The sequence below is a fragment of the Penaeus monodon genome, chromosome 33 (assembly GCF_015228065.2).
Source record: "Penaeus monodon isolate SGIC_2016 chromosome 33, NSTDA_Pmon_1, whole genome shotgun sequence".
In the NCBI taxonomy this organism is placed as follows: Eukaryota; Metazoa; Arthropoda; class Malacostraca; order Decapoda; family Penaeidae; genus Penaeus; species Penaeus monodon.
This window is the reverse complement of record NC_051418.1, coordinates 35,414,927-35,417,140: the sequence shown is the minus strand read 5'-3', so window position 1 is coordinate 35,417,140 and position 2,214 is coordinate 35,414,927. Positions and strand designations below refer to the sequence as shown.

The following is a 2,214-nucleotide window of genomic DNA, read 5'->3' as shown; positions in this document are numbered from 1 at the left end:
TTGATGTTTAAGCTTTTTCTTTCAACTCTTTTTGGAATACGTGATCAATTTTTAATGCCAACAATGATCCTCCTTCCTATAATTCCTATAATAAAATGATTCCTTAGACATTATCCATGTGGTGTTGACGGTCAGGATGTGCAATGCTGATTGTCAAGATTTATGCCAACTAGAAAAAAATGTACCACAGCAACATGACTCACACTGTATACATACTGATACAAATTTGTAATTATACTTACAATTTCTCAGGGAAAATTTGTTATTGGCATTGCTGTTACTTGAGGTTTGAGGAGCCGATCCTTGTGCAGCTGAAGATATCACAATGAAATCCATGTCACTCCCCGAGTCTTCTAAAGACCTCTCAGCTGATCTTTCAGAGGTGGATTTTGAACAGGAAGACGGCATGTTAGCTTTTACTGCCTCCTGGCCCCCAAGGAGTTGATACATGGAGCTTAGCTGGAAGCTAGGTTCATTCAGTAGGGTTTTTGTTGCTACTTGCAGTTTTGGATTGGCTGAAAAGAGATATGGGGGAAATTAGACAAAACAGACTCTTCAGCCGAAAGACATGTCAGTCACTGCTCCAGTCAACATTTCTGATAGTAACCTTGGGTGAGATCATGGCTGATGAGGGTGACCAAGATCCCTGTGACGGCTGTAAGGATGGGATAGTGGTGGATTGTCTCCAGACCCGGGATCTCCAGGCTCACCACGTGAGCAAAGCAGCCAGACCAGCCCGTCACGCGATTCAGGACCTGGCACAGCAGCTGGAATTTGAGCAAGGGGAAAGATTTGTAAGTCGCGGTCCCACTGTTGTTGCAAGCAATGGGAGAGGGAAAAGGAAGAGATGAAGCTGGAGATATGAGTGAGCCTAGATGTGGACATGAAGAAAAAGAATTTGGAAGAAAAAGACAGTAAAGGAAAACAATGATATAGATGATAAGAAGAAAAGAGAAGGAAAAATGAGAGATAAGAACATAAGTAAAATACTATCGCACATAGAAGACAATAACATACCATGGAATAACAGTTATATGAATTAATAATAAGAGAATATCATACCAGACAAAATCAAGTAATGAGAAGTAAACAAAAACAGCAAATGATGCCCAAGATGTAGATATACAAACCTGCAACAACCTAGTTAGGAGAGGTTCTGCATTAGGTTTAGAAAAGTCGGTGAACAGTTGGGGGGAAATGTTGACGATCATCTCCAGCACTCGCAAGAGAGCTAAGGCCAAGTCAAAGCACGTTGCACAAATGCGAAGCTGTCGTGAGTCAATGAACACTCTCTCGGGACGGTTTGAAGCATTTTGAATCTGCGTGAGAAAAAGAGATCAGAGAATGCAACACATATTGGCACAGGATCTGATCTTCCTAGAACCTCATTATGAATCAATGAGGCAAGAATAAACAAACACAACTATATGCTAAAGGTTTTTTTTTTACACACCTCTTGCAACATGCCGATGAATTCAGAAAAGGCCCAGTTCAGCTGGTTGATTAGGGAGTTTAGGAAAGGTGTGGCCATGTCAAGTGACCCTTCAAGCACCTCCACTATGTGCCGTTGGAAGGTCGCAGAGGGACATGGCGCTGCACAAAGAGAAGGACTTCTTAGTTAATGTGATTTTGTTGTGGGTCTATAATACCCACACACTGAATAGTTGCTCAACATGGATTCTTTATCTAATTCATTCTAGTTTGTGTAGTCAATCAAAATCACTTTAAATTTCTATTTTTCTTCTTTGCAGAGAGAAAATAATCCTATGACATTAAAAGCTGCACAAAGCACAGATTGGAGTGTTTATACCTTCCTGCCCAAACCTCAAAAATAGATACATAAATAAAATATCTTAACTAATGCCTCCCTTTCTCACCTGTGGCTTGGGTGAAGTTGGGGTTGTCAGAATGGGCGGGTTTCGGCCCAAACTTGTTCGTCATGTGGGGGCTTTTAGTGTAGCGGAAGCCAAAGCCACAGCCCTTCCAGAAGCGCACCAGGATCCAGTTATTCTGCGCCCAAGCGCGGTTCTCATAAGGCTGTAGGAGGTTGCGCACCATTTGTCTTCGGCTGGAAACCCAAAGTGGGGATGAAGGGTTGATCATATTCTTGTGATGATGATATTCTTTAATGAAATGGCAGCTTTGTGAAATTTCAACTGTATGTTTTGTGATTTTTACAGCATTTTTTTCTCTCTCTTTGAGAAAGTAAACGAC

General features: G+C 41.5%; 1 protein-coding gene across 1 annotated transcript in view; it reads right to left on the bottom strand.

Moving 5' to 3' along the window:
- Positions 1-2,214, bottom strand: part of LOC119594431 (E3 ubiquitin-protein ligase RNF123-like) — a gene marked incomplete at its 3' end in the record, with an annotated part of 13,922 nt that overhangs the window by 1,108 nt on the left and 10,600 nt on the right. The window contains 5 exon segments of the mRNA XM_037943491.1: positions 243-515; positions 608-767; positions 1,131-1,319; positions 1,454-1,593; positions 1,878-2,068. Coding sequence (XP_037799419.1) covers positions 243-515; positions 608-767; positions 1,131-1,319; positions 1,454-1,593; positions 1,878-2,068 — 953 coding nt within the window.